This window comes from Podarcis liolepis, assembly GCF_965112155.1.
Source record: "Podarcis liolepis genome assembly, chromosome: 16".
In the NCBI taxonomy this organism is placed as follows: domain Eukaryota; kingdom Metazoa; phylum Chordata; class Lepidosauria; order Squamata; family Lacertidae; genus Podarcis; species Podarcis liolepis.
In genome coordinates, this window is record NC_139567.1 from 33,712,963 (window position 1) to 33,727,162 (window position 14,200).

General features: G+C 46.2%; 1 protein-coding gene across 2 annotated transcripts in view; it reads right to left on the minus strand.

Annotated features, from left to right (window-relative positions):
* The window catches only part of MYBBP1A (MYB binding protein 1a), a 51,979-nt gene extending 40,245 nt beyond the window's left edge, over positions 1–11,734 (minus strand). For both annotated transcript variants that reach the window (XR_014520031.1, XM_083479522.1), the window contains exons 1-11: positions 11,436–11,734; positions 9,932–10,030; positions 9,548–9,631; positions 8,056–8,130; positions 7,285–7,392; positions 6,069–6,259; positions 5,163–5,330; positions 4,531–4,648; positions 3,948–4,237; positions 1,998–2,114; positions 714–839 (exon numbers count right to left, since the gene is read on the minus strand). Coding sequence is in view for 1 of the 2 variants with exons in the window: in XM_083479522.1 (XP_083335648.1) it covers positions 714–839; positions 1,998–2,114; positions 3,948–4,237; positions 4,531–4,648; positions 5,163–5,330; positions 6,069–6,259; positions 7,285–7,392; positions 8,056–8,130; positions 9,548–9,631; positions 9,932–10,030; positions 11,436–11,630 (1,571 nt within the window). In the remaining variant the exon portion in view is untranslated. The remainder of the gene's footprint in view (positions 1–713; positions 840–1,997; positions 2,115–3,947; positions 4,238–4,530; positions 4,649–5,162; positions 5,331–6,068; positions 6,260–7,284; positions 7,393–8,055; positions 8,131–9,547; positions 9,632–9,931; positions 10,031–11,435) is intronic.
* Between the last annotated feature and the right edge of the window lie 2,466 nt (positions 11,735–14,200).

Sequence of the window (14,200 nt, forward strand, 5' to 3'; positions counted from 1 at the left end):
TCAACAAAGGAGTATCTAAACCACAACCCTGTTTCTAAAAGGAAGGCTTGAAACAGCCCGCTTGCTCAAGGAGGCCACAGATAACTGAGAGCTCAATCATCCAAGCTAATTCAAAACCACTTGCAATACATAAACTAACACACACATACATTAAAAGGTGGCATAAACGAAAAATGAAAAAAAATCTAAACGGCAATCTTATTTTTAAAAGGGAGGATTAAAACATCCCACCTACTCAACAAGGCCACAGGTAACTGAGAGCCAAAGGCCTGGAGGAAAATAAAATGTTTTTGCCGAATGCCTAAAGATGTAGATTGGTGCTAACAGACAAGCCTCCCTGGGGAGAACATTCCGCAAGCGGGGAGCCACCACAGAAAAGGCCCCTAATAATAATAATAATAATAATAATAATAATAATAATAATAATAATAATAATAATAATTTATTTATACCCCGCCCATCTAGCTGGGCTTCCCCATCCACTCTGGGCGGCTTCCAAAAGAATATTAAAATACTATAATACTATACTATATACCCCTTCTCGTGCTGCCACCTTCTGGGCCTCTCAAGGAGAGGGCACATGGAGAAATGCCTCAAGGAATGATTGCAAGGTCCGGGTTGATTCATATGGGGAGAGGCAGTGCTTGAGGTGCGGGGTTGTGATCCGCGTACGGTTTTCAAGCTCAAAACTAGCAAGGCAGCAAAGGGAGTACCTGAAAAACGAGTTTGCAGCTGCTGTACGGGATGCCTCGTTCAGGGGCACCGATGGTGTGGTTTTCGTCTCGGTTATCTCAGGGGTCGGTTTCTTGGTCTTGAAAAAAGCGTGAAAGAAGCAGAACCTGGCAGAAGACAACAGCGACTTCTTAATACAGGCTGCCAGAACAAAGCGGCCTTCCCAAATGATTTGCAACTCTAGAGACACTTCAGTTAGAAAGCCAAGAATACCCACTTTCACTTGGAAAGAAGTTTCTAGTCCTCATGTTTGTGGCAAGTAAATATAGACTGGGGTGGGGCAGGTTGTTACATCCAGTGCTTTTTTCAGGGGGTACTCAAAGGTCTTCTGCCAACCTAGCAGTTCAAAAGCACACCAGTGAAAGTAGATAAATAGGTACTGCTGTGGCGGGAAGGTAAATGGCGTTTCCACGCACTCTGTCACTCGTTGTGCCAGAAGTCATGCTGGCCTCAGCCTGAAAGTGAGCACCGCACCCCATAGTCGCCTTTGACTGGACTCAACCATCCAGGGATCCTTTACCTTTTTTACCTTTACTCAAAGGTACACAGTACCAGCACCCCTTTTTAAATTAAAAAAAAGTGTGGCACTTACTGTAACAACTCCATGGTGAGTACCAGTATCTATTTTTTAAGAAAATAAGCCTTGGTTACATCTCAGCTAGATCTAGCTTGCATTGTGGTAACCACCCAGTAACATAAATGCCAAACGTGTCTTGCAGCATCTTAAGTTTCTATCTTGGCAATATCAATATACACACTGCGCTATCAAGTACCAGAGGACCAGCTCCCGTCCCAAGGACCTTACAAGCTAAACTTCTGACATGGGATGCGGAGGAAAACGGAAACAGGTCTGGGAAAGGGAAGAATATGTTCTTTTATTCAAATATGTGTCTTTGGTCTTCATTCCAGTGAGAGGATTGAAGATATCACAGAAACCTGCACTTTTGAGGAAGGTTTGGAGGAAGAGGGAATGACTGTTAAATCACTCTGGGAACTGTAGCCCTGTGAGGATAAACAGAGGCTCCTTAGCAACTCTGAACACCCTGAACAAACTGCAGTTCCCAGAAAGCTTTCGGGGGACCCATGTTTAAAGTGGTACGACACTGCTTTAAAGGAATAGTGCAGATTGCGGCCTAAGGTCATACAAAGGTTGTGAGCAGTACAGCTCTTTGGTTTAGAGTATTCGGCAGTCTCTAGTGAACAACAAACCCTTCCCTCAGCAAGCGGGCGGCGCAAGCCGCTGTCAACCATCTTGTCCCTCCTACCTGGTCACATCAGTCACAAACTCTTCTCCCTTCTTGATCTGCGGGTTCTCAACTAGGCCAACCAGCCGAGCTATGATCCATTTCCTCAGGCGCATCACACAGTGCTGGGTCATTTCCCTGCATCGACAGAGAGAAATCAGAAGTAATGAGCCACTAAAGCAGACCCTCACCTTGCCATCTTATTGGAGTAAAAAGATGGTGGACAGCAGGCCAGTTCAGATGTCATGCTAAGCCATCGTTTAGTGAGACACCTCCAGCATTGCCAGGCGGGTCCGGGGACCCCCACCCCCTTTGGCCACTTTCACACCATTCATTTAAAGCGCCATGGTACTAAATGGTCATGGCTTCCTCCAAAGAATTCTGGGTACTTTCATTTGTTTAGGGTGCTTAGAGTTAAGAGGAGACTCCTGTTCCTCTCAGAGAGCTAAGATACCCAGAGCTGTTTAACAATCAATCCCTCTTCACAGGGCGCTATGGGAATTGTAGCTCTCTGAGGGGAACAGGGGCTTTGTAACAACTCCTAGTACCCAGAATCCTTTGGGGGAAGTCCTGGCTGCTTAAAATGGTGGGAATGTGGTTTTGGTTAAAAAACAACACCACCTAGCATCCTATGTTCCTGTGGCAACAGTTGACCAAATCAATTGACCACCATCTCCGATATAGGTGGGAATCTTTGAACTGTAGAGCCAGAAGGGACCCCAAGGGTCATCTAGTCCCACCCCCTGCAAAGTAGGGAAGTTTTGACCAATATGGAGCTCGAACCCACGACCCTGAGATTAAGAGTCTCAGGCTCTAACCAACTGAGCTATAGGGAGCTTTGGCCAGCCTAAAGACTTCACGGTGCCTTGGTGGAAAGTACGAATGGGCCCGCCCCAGCCAAGAAACCTCACAGAAATTAGCACCTGAGGAGAATCCAGTGGCAAAGCCTCACTAATACCAACAGGAGCGTCACGTGAATGTGAAAAATAGAATCTTGGTGGTAGAGCATCTGCTTTGAGTGTAGAAGGTCCCAGCTTCTGACAATTTTAGGTGATATTTTAGTGATCAAGATTATATATATATATATTTTTAACTGCTATATCTGTATTGTCTCTGTTATACCCCAATGCAATTCAATGCATTTCTGTTGTGTTTTACGATTTTCCTGATATTTTAAGTGAGCCGGAAGTGGTCTGTGACCGTAATAATAAAATTCATTCATTCACTAAAATTCATTCATTCATCCCAGGTTCAATCCCTGGCAACTCTCCTGGCTGGGAGAGACAAGAGCATAGGAAGAGCTCTGCAGGATCAGGCCAGTGACCCATCTAGTCCAGCATCCTGTTCTCACAGGGGCCAGCCAGATGCCTGATGAAAACCCACAAGCAGGATTCGAACACAAGAGCCCTCTTCCCCTCCTGTGGTTTCCAGCATTCAGAAGCATCACTGCCTCCGACTGTGGAGGCAGAGCACAGCCATCATGGCTCGTAGCCAAGGATAGCCCTCTCCTCCATGAATTTGTCTAATCCTCTTTTAAGGCCATCTAGCTTGGTGGCCATCACAGCCTCCTGTGGAAGGGAGTTCCACAGTATAACTAAGCTCCGCCTGAAGGACTTTCTCTTCTTTTATCTGTCCTCCATGCAGTGGTCTGAAGCACCATAAGAAGAAGAAGAGTTTGGATTTGATATCCCGCTTTATCACTACCCGAAGGAGTCTCCAAGCGGCTAACATTCTCCTTTCCCTTCCTCCCCCACAACAAACACTCTGTGAGGTGAGTGGGGCTGAGAGACTTCAAAGAAGTGTGACTGGCCCAAGGTCACCCAGCAGCTGCATGTGGAGGAGCGGAGACGCGAACCTGGTTCCCCAGATTACGAGTCCACCGCTCTTAACCACTACACCACACTGGCTCTCACACTGGCTGCTTCCTATTCGGCCGGAGGTGCCTCCGCCTTTCCCCCAGCTTCCACTCACACGTCCGTCTTCTTCTCGTTCTGCTGCTGCCGCCTGGTGGCGAAATCCACGCAGGCGTCCAAATCCGGGTTGAGGAACATGTTCTTGAGCCAGGCCGTGTACTTCAGCAACGCCCCAGGGAGCAGGTGCCTCAGCACTTTCCAGAAGCTGGGCACCACCGGGTAGCCTTGGTTGGTGAGCGTGGAGAAGCCAACCATCGCCGCCAGCTGCTTGGCCGGGTCACTGCATCCCTCCAAGAACGCGTCGACGTAGGCCTCCATCTCTGGGGCAAACTTGAATCTGTCATGCATCTGAAAAACATAGGCAGGAGAAGGGCTGTGGCTGAGTAGCAGGACACCTGGTTGGCAAGCAGAAGGGCCCAATCCCTGGTGTCTCCAGGGAGGGCTGGGAACGTCTGCTGTCTAAAATCCTGGAGAGACACTGCTGATCAGGGTAGACCAGCCTTCACCATCCTAGTGGCCTCCAGGCATTTTGGACTACATCTGTCCCAGAGAGCAAGATCAGCAGAGATGCTGTGAGTTGTTTTCCAGTAAACTATGGGGGCTACCATACTGGGGAAGAGATATTGTTGCCATTCCCCTACCTGGGTGGACACAACATGGGTCCCGTAATGACGCATGACTTCCCCTCGGAGAACCATCCTTAGCTGGCTAGTCGACAGGAGCGGGAGAGAGCTGCCCAGCAACCGGTAACACATGTAACTGAGGAAGAAGAAGACACACAGGATAAGAAATAATGTGTGGACGCAGCTTTCTGGCTTTCAAGGGGCCTGCCTTTACCGATTTCATAAATTGAGAATGGCCTGCTAAACTCGCGAAGAATTTGACAGCCTCCCAGAGCAGTTCGAAAACCACTGGGATTTATAAAAATGGGAGAAAGAACTGCAAAGAGAGACTGAAGCCATGTTCACACCATACATTTAAAGCATTACCACAATCATGGCTTCCCCCAAAGAATTATGGGAACTGTGGACCCCCTATTTCCTTCACTGAACTACAATTCCCAGAGTTCTCTCTGAAGAGAGATTGATTGCTAAAACATTCTAGAAACCGCAGCTCTGTGAAGGGAAAAGGGGCCTTCTAACCACTCTCAGGACCCTCAACAAGCTACAGCTCCCAGAATTCTTGGGACTGTTGCAAAGTGGTGTCATAGTGCTTCAAAACATGTGGTGTGAATGTGGCGAGTGACAGACAAGCCAAAACTTCCCCAGCCAACCTGCAAGGTCCAACGTTGTCCTTCAGCAGGCCGTTCTCAACAGCTTCTTTCCAGAAGAGCTCAAAGGTGCCTTCCTTCAGGGCCACTTTCATCAAGTCCAGTCCGACAGTTGGAAGACTTCTGTCCTTTTTCTCAGACTTGGCCGCCATTTTCAAAACCTCCAGCAGCCTGCAAGGAAGAGCAAAACAATTTTTTAAAAATTAATTAAATTTAAAACTGCCTTCCGTTGCATGGAGGCAAAGCCTAGGGGCATACAAACTTCCTTAGGCTAGAGTAGGATATTGGCCCATACAGCTCAGTCCGGCCTAGTCAGGCTGACAGCAGCTCCCCAGGGTGTTGACTGGGGGCCTTTCCCTGCCCTCCTCGGAGATGATGAAGACTGGACCAGGGACCTTCTGATTGCAGAGAGCGGGGGATATACCACTGAACAACACCCCGAAGAATCTTAGATCCCAGAATCCTCCTTTTCCTTCCTTCACTGCAAGATATTATGGGCTGTCCCGTGAATCCGCTGGATGAAATAGCGGAAGAACGTTGCCTCAGAAGAGTGAGGAAAATTCTCAGGGATGATTCACACCCTGGCCAGCACTTTCTTGATCTCCTGCCCTCAGGCAGAAGATATAGAAGCATGATGAATTGCACCAACAGGGTAAAGAACAGCTTCTATCTGTGGGCTGCTGAATGAAAAGATAACAACAGGGCAACTGACTTTTGGGTTTGGTGGGTGTGCGTCAGTAAACAAGGAGAATTAAGACTAAGAGAGCTGAGTGGGGGTGCTCGTGTAATCTCACTGTATACTAGTTGTACAGGTGACAATAAAGTATTTCAATTTCAACTTCAATATTTCAATTTCAAAAGAGCTGAAAAGCGACGCAAGTGTCCTGCATTCGTTCCTGGTCAACATACCTGGGAATGTTTTCTGCCGTGATAACGGCAGTCGTGCCCAAGAGGGCCTTCAGTTTTTCTGGCCGGAGAACCCTGGGGAACTTCTGGATGCCCACCAGCAGGAGGTAAAGCTGCCCTGGACTGCTGAAGGCCGAGGTGAGGTCATCTTCCAAGAAGCCGAAAAGGACCTCTTCAAACACAGCCTCCGGAATCTGAGTCCCCGGCAAAAACAAAAGTGAACAACTTTGGACGTCCATGCTAGATTCCCCATTTTTGCATCTCAAACCTCCCACCTCTAGGCAGGACTCCTGTGCCAAAGGTATTCACCTCCTCCAAGATGGACTATAATTGGAAATTGTTTTAGTTTAATAATGATTTTGGAAAGCTGTTACTTTTAACTGCAAGGAAACTCAGAAGGGAGGGACTAGAGGAAGTCAACCAAGATGTTTAAAAGGTTGGATTTGTAAAGAATTAAGTTTGTTGTTATTGTTTATTGTTCCTTTTTTCTTCTTTCGTTCATTGATGTATTTTTCTTTTTTTGTGCGTCATTCTGCTCTGTGGTTTTTGTTATAATTGTGGAAAATCTAATAATTATTTTATTTTTTAAAAAAAGGTATTCACCTCCTCCATCGCTTGGACCATCCAACTCCCTAGGCCCCTTCAGTGGCTACTCAACCCCCTCTGCACCCCGGACAAGCCCATCTCTTTCTGCACCTGCCTTGTCCTCCATTTTATAAAGCCACCCACAGCCAAGTCCATCCATCCTTCCCAGCACCATCTTTGGACATCCGTTTCTCATCATATTTGTTTGCTTGGCAATACATCAGCATTCACTTCTGTGGAACTCACTCAGGCGCCAGACAACTTGGCCTACGTGACAATTACGGGTGGCACCCAACTGAGGCCACAGTCACACCAAACATTTAAAGCACATTTTAAACATGGCTCCTCTGCAAAGCATTCTGGGAACTGCAGTGCTGAGAGTTGCTAGGAGAACCGCATTCGTCTCCCAGAATTCTCTGTGAAGAGGGATTGACTGTTGAACCACTGAAAGAGAACCGTAGCTCTGGAATATTTCCCTGTGCCCTGGCGAGGCGTTGTAATTAGCATCAGCGGTCTAACGGGGACGGGTTGGTGCCTGCAAGCCGGTCTTGCAGAAGAAGCTACGCAACTATATATTTAAGAGGCTCCCTTTTTTTTTTTTTTTTTTTTGCAACAACACCCCACATCTTCCTACCTCGGAAACAATGTCGGCCAATGTCTTCCTAGGAAGGTCTTTGAGGTGGGCGTGGTGGTCCGAAAGGCTCTGGAGAAGCTGGACGCAGCCAAGGAGAGCTTTTGAATCCTAAGGAATTTAGATAAGAGTGGGTGAGTCTACAGGGATGGAGAGGACCCAGGGAACGTGAGAGGGAAAGCATGTATTTGAGGAACTCTACCTCAACACTGTTGGCAGTGACTTCCAGAAGCTTTTGAGGGTTTCAGCAAGGAATAGTCTTAGTTCTCCCTGAGAGGTTACCCCAGAGGAAAAAACATAACAGGAACAATTGCCCACCCAGTCTTTAAAGGATCTAACAGCCAATGGAGGAAAAACACTCCTCACTCTACCACCAGCTGCCAGGCAGAGCAGATGTTTCAGATGCGCCAAAGAATCAGCTCAGAACACTGGAGCATCATGTGTTCCATTATGAGGCACAGGAGCTCTCTCAAGTTTCTAGTCCATATGAATTTCAAGCAAGGCTTGAAAGCATATGTGAGCAAAAGGTGGGGGGTGATTTGGGATTTCCAGTAACTGGTGGAAGTGATGTCCAGGGCCTCTCATTCAGCAGACAACTCAGCAGAGCTGACTCTATTGGCATAATTTATGCACATCAGAGAATTCAGCATATTATTATTATTATTATTATTATTATTATTATTATTATTATCATCATCATCATCATCATCAACATCACGTCACAGGGTTTGCACCAGGGGCATGCAGACCTGAAACATTTGCATTTAGTGTTACCTTTGGAAGACGCCCAGACTGGAACAGAGCCAGAACGCCGAAAAAGTTCCCAAACAGAGCATTTCGGAAGAGTTTCTGAAACAAAACGGGGAACCAACATAGAAAGACAATCTAGGCAAGGCTGTGGAATCTCGCGAGCGACTCTTTGGAGCGAGCAAACTTGCAAACAAGAAGTATCTAGCAACACTCACCACTTGAATGGGTCCCCATCCGCCCCCAAAAACACTTCAATATGGAAATGCAGCCCTCAACCTCAAAAAAAACCTTCCCACCGCTGACCAAATAGCCCCCCCCCAATGACCCCAAATACTGTTTTGGGGAACATGGGAAGTATCTTGGGAAATGTGGGGAGAAGTCCATTCCCCCAGCTCTGCTGAAAAACCTTCTACTGCTTAACTGTTTTCATGCCGGATGGTAACCGAGTTTGCTTTTTTCCTCTTCCCTCCCTGCCATCTTCCCTTGTGTGTCATGTTGTTTCAGATTGCAAGCCTGCTTTGTTATCTGACTGCATGCAAGCTAACATGGAAGCATTTTTTTTACAAAAGAGCAGGGTTCAAATGGCCTGAATAAATAACCAGCTATTACCCGGTGCTTCTCAAACTATGGGTCGTGATACGTTCCTAGCTGTCTCAGACAATGAGACAATTTCCCCACACGGCTCCCCCCCCCTTTCTCCAGCCAGACAGCCATGATCACGCATTACGACAAACCATAGTTTGCTGTGACATCCCCTTTTGTCCTCTAGCGTGACCAGGAAGATCTCAGAAGCTTTTGCTTCTGCTTCTATATTAAACACGTTGTCCCATTTTGCTGGCACAGAGGATCACGGTTTAGGTCAACTGCAGTTAGCTTTTTTTAAAAAAAAGCCTGTTTCATTACCTGTATTTGATGCTGACAAATTATTTATTTATTTGCTATATTTCCATACCACCTTTATCTTCCAAATATCTCAAAGTGGTGTACATGGTTCTCCTCCTTCCCATTTCACCCTCACAACAACCCTGTGAGGTAGGTCAGGCTAAGAGATGGTGACTGGCCCAGGGTCACCCAGTGAGCTTCATGGCCGAGTGGGGATTCGAACCCTGGACTCCCAGGCTGTAGTCCAACACTCTACACATTATGCCAAACTGGCTCTTTGCACCGTTCTTTCAATGCACCACTTTAAACAGGCACTCCCAATGGGCACCAGCAACCCACAAACTTCCTTATGGTCACAAGCATAACTCACTCTGGGTAAAACTTGGCTGTGGCACATTGTCTCAGCGCCTGTTTGGAGCATGTTGCTATGTCAGCGATCCAATCGACATCAGTCACCCTGCCAAATCCTGCAGAACAAAATCAAACCCCCAAATGCCCAGGATTTGGCCCGTGTGGACTGACGCTGATTGGATCACCAGATTAACACGGCGGACCTGCAGAGCTCCTCTTAACAAAATCCTGCTGTTCACGGCAACCACAAACTGTAAACTCAAAGCCCACTCCATCTCCTTACCTTCTTCACTCTGCCGAGGTCGTATTTTTCTTTGATCTGGTCCAGGACTGTGAGGAGGGAGATCTCCTCAAAAACCTGCAATACCTGGGGAGAGAGAAAAAGAAGGGAACACCTGTGTGAATTGGAGAGAAGAGGCAACAGGATGCTGCTGGGACTACAAGCCCCATCACTCCTAACCTTTGGCTGTGGCTGATGGGAGTTGTAGTCCAACAACATCAGGAGGGCTGCATGTTACTTTCGAATCTACAGTTGCTGTTGTTGTTGTTGTTTTTAAAAAAAACTTCTACGGAAGAATTATGGAATGAATTATTTTAAAGTTTGCTTTTTTTAAAAAAAAACTTAAAAGCAAGAAAACCAAAATGCACTCCACTGGGGAACACCAACCTGAGCCAAAGCCAAACTGAATCCTGGACGGGCTGCTTCGCGTGTTGCTCCCAATCCGTCAATCAGGCGCTTCAAGCTGTATTTCAATTGCTCATCGTCCTAAAATAAAATATTCAGAAGTTCAGGCAGTGGTGATGGTGGGATTTTTGACTACCCCACAAACCAAAATACAGTAATGTTTATTTTCCTTTAAAATAGCTTCTGTGGAAAAAATATTATTCTGCTTAATTCAGAGCGGCTTTTACAGTGATCAAAGTTTTTTTTTTAAAGAATCAGTTTACCTAAAACCTCTTAAATTCCACAGCCACATTCATAACCCTAACAACAACCTTCCGAAGTAGGCCAACCCCATCAACCTTCTTCCGAAACATGCCCTTTGCCACCCCAAGTATCATCCATTCAGTTCCAGGGCCTGCTTTTTTCTAATCCATAGCTCCCTTGTTCAAATACCTGGAAACAATAGAAGGGAAAACCACTTCTGAGCATGTTTAAAGTGCAATCCCAGCATCAAATGTCTCTCTGTGTGTATAGGCTTGCTAACTATGCTTCTCACAAACGTAACATGATAAAATCAACTGAAAACTCAGTATGGTGTTTTTTCCAGTTTGCATGCAGCAAATTATTTATTATAAAATGTATAAGCCACTTTCCCTAATGAAATAGGTGTGCAAAGCTGCTACCAATAGGTTTTGTGTGCCTTTGTACATAGAATCAAAGAACAGTAGTGTTGGACGGCGCCCCAAGGATCCAACCCCTGCAAAGCAGCTGGTTTTTCAGGGAAAGAAACTTGCGGGACCGACTTTGGTGACTGCACTTCCCTGAAAACTTCTGCCCACAAACACCCAAAGGTGAATTTCACCAAATGCAGAATGTGAGAATGCTACAGAAAAGTTAATGTAATGGCATCATTATATTGGGACTGCTTTTGGCCAGAGGACCCACTGGGCAGCTGCACCCTGTGTTTCACCATGGGAAGAGAGAGAGAGACCAACCTGGTCCCATCCATTTCCTCCTCCCTCCATAGTCCTTTTCCTTTTGTATCTTGTCTGTTAACACTGCAAACCTGAAGGCAGGGACTGTCTTGTTTTGTCTAGGGGCTATACGACTTTAGACGTCGTTTTTGCTATTAAAATAAAATTTAAAAACAATCGGCTGTACTGAGCCATAGTCAGAGAAGACCTACTGAAATCAGCGGGACAAAATCCATTTCAAAGGGACTCCTATGGCTGGAGCTTAAACAATATACAATATCAATACTTGCAAACACATACTTTGGGGGGGGAGAGACGCGCCTTTAATGTTTTGAATGTTTTGTGTTTTTAATGTTTGATGTTTGAATTTCTCGAAAGCCGCCCTGAGTGGCTGGGGCAACCCAGTCACATGGCTGGCAATATATTTTATTATCATTATCATTACCAGCCGCCCTTTAAACCCAGAGGGGGGGAGCGTGGCGTTTGCAAAAAGCTTATACAGTACAATATGAACTTTCCACCGTCTCTCTTACTTTCTGGTTCTCTCGCAAGTAGCGCAGCAGATCCTCCGTCGCCTTCAAGCGCGTCTCCTGCTGGGGCTTGGCGATGTCCCAGAAGAAATCCAAAAACTGCCGGTTCTGGCCCAGGAGCCGGCCCGGGTGGGAGATGGGGGCCGCGACGACAGCTTCATCGCCGGGGCTGCCGCCACCGCTGCCATCCCCGGCCATGCTGGAGGCAGCGCAGCAAAAAGACGCACGTGGAAGTAGGGAATGCAGAGGCGCACGTGAGAACCTCCCCTTCCGGGTTAAGGAAAGCAGAGGCTGGTTAGGAGCCTCCCTGCCGGGGCTTGGCTTTCTTCGGCTTCCTCCTTTGCACAACGCCCTTGCCTGCCCCACGTGGAAACGCCAGACTCTGCATGCGCATCAATCCCTGCCTGGGATGTGAGCTCTTTTGGGGGTTTTTTTGGTGGCGCGTTTGCTTGCCTAAGGCGGATGCTATCAGCCGCCTGGGGCGCAGACCACAGAAAGGCGCAGCACTGACTTTTGCGGGGCATTGTTTTCTATAGATTCACATTCTTGCAAAGGATTCGTGTGCCAAGACGTATTTTGAGAAAGACAATCAAACGTCGTTGCGTTCTTTATTCTTGCAATGAACTTTGCAGATTCAAGTGTTGTGCTTTCCTACAATACTTTGTTTTGGAGAGTTAGCAATTGGGGGTGTTGCAAGTGGTTAGACTTGCCCAGGGCGCAAAATTCAGTGATGAGGAACTAGTGGCTTTGCATATTTCCTGTCGTCCCAGACCACTGTCTGCTGGGCAAATGGAAATGGTTTGGAGAAAGGGTTGAGCCCACGTTCACTGTTAGCTGCCGGGATGGGATGGTTATTGCAAGAAAATGGAAAGTATGGCTGTGAGTTTTTTTTGTGTGGGGGGTAGGCTTTTTGCCTGAGTCTCTTCAAATTCATGGATCCAGCAGGGATTCAATTGCTGAATTAGCCAGCCAAGGGCCACAGTGGTTCCTAAAGTATGGGTGGCTCTGTGCCAGAGGCAAAATGGATGTTGTGTGTGAGAGCTCAAAGCAAGGCTGCAGGCTTGGGTAGCCGAGGGACAGAAACATGCCTGATTTATGGTGGAATCAAAGGCTGTGTGACTATGGGAGAAGCAAGATCCTCTTGGGGGCTAATGCTGTGAGCCCTCCATCGTAGGCTCAGCTCGTATATATGTGTAAATAAACCATATATCAGAAAGACACCACGGTCTCCGCCATCCCACCATTCCAAGAAAACGGAACCCTGGGTAGACGCCTGGAACCCCTGAAAATTTTGCACCGCTCGGAGATTGGGATGGCATGCAACAGTATATAGATGGATTAAATGAGGATTTGTGGTCTCCATAGCTCCGTAGCTGCTGCTGAAGAATTAATCCAAATATTAAGTTATACCAAAACAAATATTAATTTTCAACTATGTGGCAAAAAGTTATGTATTAATGAGGACAACAATGTCTAAATGCCCCCTGTGACATAATGCTACTGTTTGGAATTCTTGGTTAGTTTTTAGCTTTAAGTGAAAATGTCATGATGTGGAACAAACAATAGCCTGATATTTAGAAATAAAAGGTTTTTTTAATGTTATTACCCCCCTACCAGTAATACCAATTGTTACCAATAAACGTGCATAAGACAGTGTGATGAATTTGCTTCTTTTTCTGTGCCCTCCCCATCCCTTTTTCCTTCTGCGTTGTGTCTTCTATTATAAGCCTGTGGGCAGGGACTGTCTTGTTTGTTATTGATCTTATGTAAGTGATTAAAAATCTTTTAGATGTGGACATGGTATATGTGCGGTATATAAACCGAGCCTTCATTTTCATCAGCTCAGTCTTGTGGAATGGTCTCTTGACAGAGATTCAGCAAACATCCTCAATATTAACTTTTAGATGTCTGCTGGAAACAATTCTAGGTTTATGCAGACGGTTAAAGAAAAAACTTCTTTTACAGATAGCTGGTGATTAGTGATTCTTCTAGTTTAGCGGGTGCTTCCCTTCCCTTCTCTGCCTGTTTACTTTTTAATTATTTTATTTTATATATTTTAATTATTTCCCCATTGGTTTTAAAGAGAAACAAAACAGCATGAAGTGGTGTTTACAGGAATACGCAGTGATGCTGCGATTCTGTGCATGTCTGTTTAGAAGTCAGCCCACTTCGATTCTATGGGCCTTTCACCCATAAACTTAATCTGGGGATAATTCATGAAACAAATACCTTCTTGTCTATTAACCTTCTTGTAATTATTAAGAACATAAAACGATCCCTGCTGGATCAAGTCAGTGGCTCATCTAGTCATGTTGTGTAGTGGTTAGAGCATCTGACTAGGACCTGGGAGTCCAGGCTTGAAATCCCTTAGACGTATGAAGCTCACTGACTGATTTGAGGGGAGGCAGTTGCTGCCTCTCAGCCTAACCTACTTCACAGGGTTGTTTTGAGGCTAAAATGATGGAGAAAACCAAATGCACAAGCTTGAGATTGTTGGAGACAAAGGTGGAAGACAGACAGACAGATAGCACAGCACCCTGTGTATAAAGCTCACAGAATTATGGAGGTGAGTTGTGGGCAACTTACACCCATCAGGAGCGCCGCTTCAATGTACGGCGTCAAGAAGATTTTGGGCACCACATGGCAGGACAGAGTCTCAAACAAATATGTGCTCTCCCAAGTCCCCAGCATGTTCACAGTCCTATCTCAGCGGCATCTATGCTGACTTGGTCATGTACACAGCATGGAAGATGACAGGATTCCTATAG